The sequence below is a fragment of the Rhinoderma darwinii genome, unplaced genomic scaffold (assembly GCF_050947455.1).
Source record: "Rhinoderma darwinii isolate aRhiDar2 unplaced genomic scaffold, aRhiDar2.hap1 Scaffold_3090, whole genome shotgun sequence".
NCBI lineage: Eukaryota > Metazoa > Chordata > Amphibia > Anura > Rhinodermatidae > Rhinoderma > Rhinoderma darwinii.
In genome coordinates this window covers 60001-62801 of record NW_027463356.1, presented here as the reverse complement: position 1 = coordinate 62801, position 2801 = coordinate 60001, and the positions used below count along the sequence as shown (strand labels likewise).

Genomic DNA, 2801 nt, shown 5'->3' with positions numbered 1-2801 from the left:
ACGAGCAGAGGGGAGGGGAGAGCGACGAGCAGAGGGGAGGGGAGAGCGACGAGCAGAGGGGAGGGGAGAGCGACGAGCAGAGGGGAGGGGAGAGCGACGAGCAGAGGGGAGGGGAGAGCGACGAGCAGAGGGGAGGGGAGAGCGACGAGCAGAGGGGAGGGGAGAGCGACGAGCAGAGGGGAGGGGGACGAGCAGAGGGGAGAGGGACGAGCAGAGGGGAGAGGGACGAGCAGAGGGGAGAGGGACGAGCAGAGGGGAGAGGGACGAGCAGAGGGGAGAGGGACGAGCACAGGGGAGAGGGACGAGCACAGGGGAGAGCGGCGGAGACACAAGAAGTATGAGCATAGGAAAAAGTGGCGCAGAGGGAATCCCGAAGCCCAACATTTCCGTGTACAGAGAAGTGCTGTGGAGGCGGTAGAATTGTTAGGAGAGGGGAACAGAGCAATTAGGGGTATACAGAATATTGTACATACGGTACTAGAGGAGTATACAACCCAAACTGACAACACTCCATATACAATCCCCATCTGTACTATGTAGATCCCCTATATTATTCTGTATACCCTTATATTACACTGGTGGTGCAGGCAGTGGCAATTGAGTATAGTTAGTGGGGTATATAGAGTAGTGGGGTATATAGAGTAGTGGGGTATATATAGTATAGTTAGGGGGGTATATAGAGTAGTGGGGTATATAGAGTATAGTTAGGGGGGTATATAGAGTAGTGGGGTATATAGAGTATAGTTAGGGGGGTATATAGAGTAGTGGGGTATATAGAGTATAGTTAGGGGGATATATAGAGTAGTGGGGTATATAGAGTATAGTTAGGGGGGTATATAGAGTAGTGGGTTATATCTAGTGATAATAGAACTGCTCCAGTCATTGGTGGGATTCTTACCAGGAGGCGTCCAGGGCAGCAGCTCGATCCCCTGCGTAACATGGGTTGAAGCGCAGGGTGAGGGGAAGGGAACTTTAGCTACAACACAAAGAGAACACACCAATCAGATAATGAAGGCCATCCTCGGGGGTGATGGGGTGGGCCGTTATCATATATCAAATAATTGTTATAATGTGATAATAATGATGATAATGATAATAATCGATTGTGATATCACCAGCCATCACCATGATGATAATCATGATGATCATAATGATAATAACTTGTGACTAATCACTCATGCTCATCAATAATATCATCATGCATGCATGCTATGCATAATACTGATTGTGATATAACCTGATCCATCACTCGACCTATCATAATGAGGATAACTAATGATGGTGATAATAATGATGATAATAATGATGATAATAATGATGGTGATAATGATGATAATAAATGATGGTGATGGTGATAACTCATCATGCATCGATGCATGCATGCATGCATGCATCGATCATGATGGTGCATGCATCGATCAATTATGGTGATGCATCACCATAATGATGGTCGATAATAATCGATGCATCGACCGATCACTAATCGATCCAGCCATCATCACAGCCGGATCATAATCGACCTGGTGATAATAATGATAATCATCATCGATGATGCATGCCATAATAATACTAACTGACTGATAATAATTGCTGATCATGATGCTGATCAATGATAATCATGATTGTGATCATAATGATAATAATGATGACTATCCATCGATGGTGATCAACCATCGATCACCATCATCGATCATAATGATGATGATAATGATGATAATAATGATCGATCACTCATGCATGGTGATCAATGATGATAATAATGCTGATAATAATGATGGTGATCACTGATGATAATAATGATGGTGATGGTGATAATAATGATGGTGATAATACTGATGATGATAATGATGGTGATGATGATAATGATGAATAACTGATGCTGATGCATCATCATCGACCTGTCGTCTGATGATGAATGATCGATGATGATGGTGATAATACATGATCAATGATGGTGATAATAAGTGATCGATAATACATAATAATAATGATGATGATGATAATGATGATGATGATGATAATAATGAGGATAATAATGATAATGATAATAATGAGGATAATAATGATGGTGATAATAATGATAATAATAATGATGATGATGATCATAATGATGATAATAATGATGGTGATAATGATTATAATCATGATGATAATACATGATGATAATAATGCATGAGCTCGATGCATCATGATGCATAATGATGGATCATCATCGATGCTACCATGCATGGTGATGCATGCACCATCGATGCTCCATCATGATGTGATCATCGATCATCAATCATCGATGCATCATAATAATCATATCGATCGATCGATCGATCGATCGATCATGACCATCATCAGCATGATCGATCATTATCGATAATCGATCGGTCGATCAATATAATGACTGATCGATCATAATGATGGATCGATAATCATGATGGCTCGATGGCAGATCATCATAATGCATGATGAAATATGATGATGATCATCATGATGGTGCATGCATCGATCACTGATGCTGATCATCGATCATGATGATCTGTGATCGATTATAATGATGGTGATGCACCATAATGATGGATCATCATCACCACCATCATCACCACCATCATCACCCACCATCATGACACATATCATGCATCATCACCATCGATGGTGATGGCTGATACTACTCGATGCTGATCATGCATGCATAAAACATGAGGTAGGCCCATTATCACCATCACCACATCATCATCATCATCATCATCACCACCATCATCATCATTATCATCATCATCCATCATCATTATCACCACCATCACCATCATTAT

The 2801-nt window shown here is 41.5% G+C and overlaps 1 protein-coding gene across 1 annotated transcript in view; it reads right to left on the bottom strand.

Annotated features, from left to right (window-relative positions):
* Positions 1 to 898: 898 nt before the first annotated feature.
* LOC142704357 (ER membrane protein complex subunit 3-like) overlaps positions 899 to 2801 on the bottom strand; it is a gene marked incomplete at its 3' end in the record, with an annotated part of 51537 nt that continues 49634 nt past the window's right edge. The window contains 2 exon segments of the mRNA XM_075848265.1: positions 899 to 959; positions 962 to 976. Coding sequence (XP_075704380.1) covers positions 899 to 959; positions 962 to 976 — 76 coding nt within the window.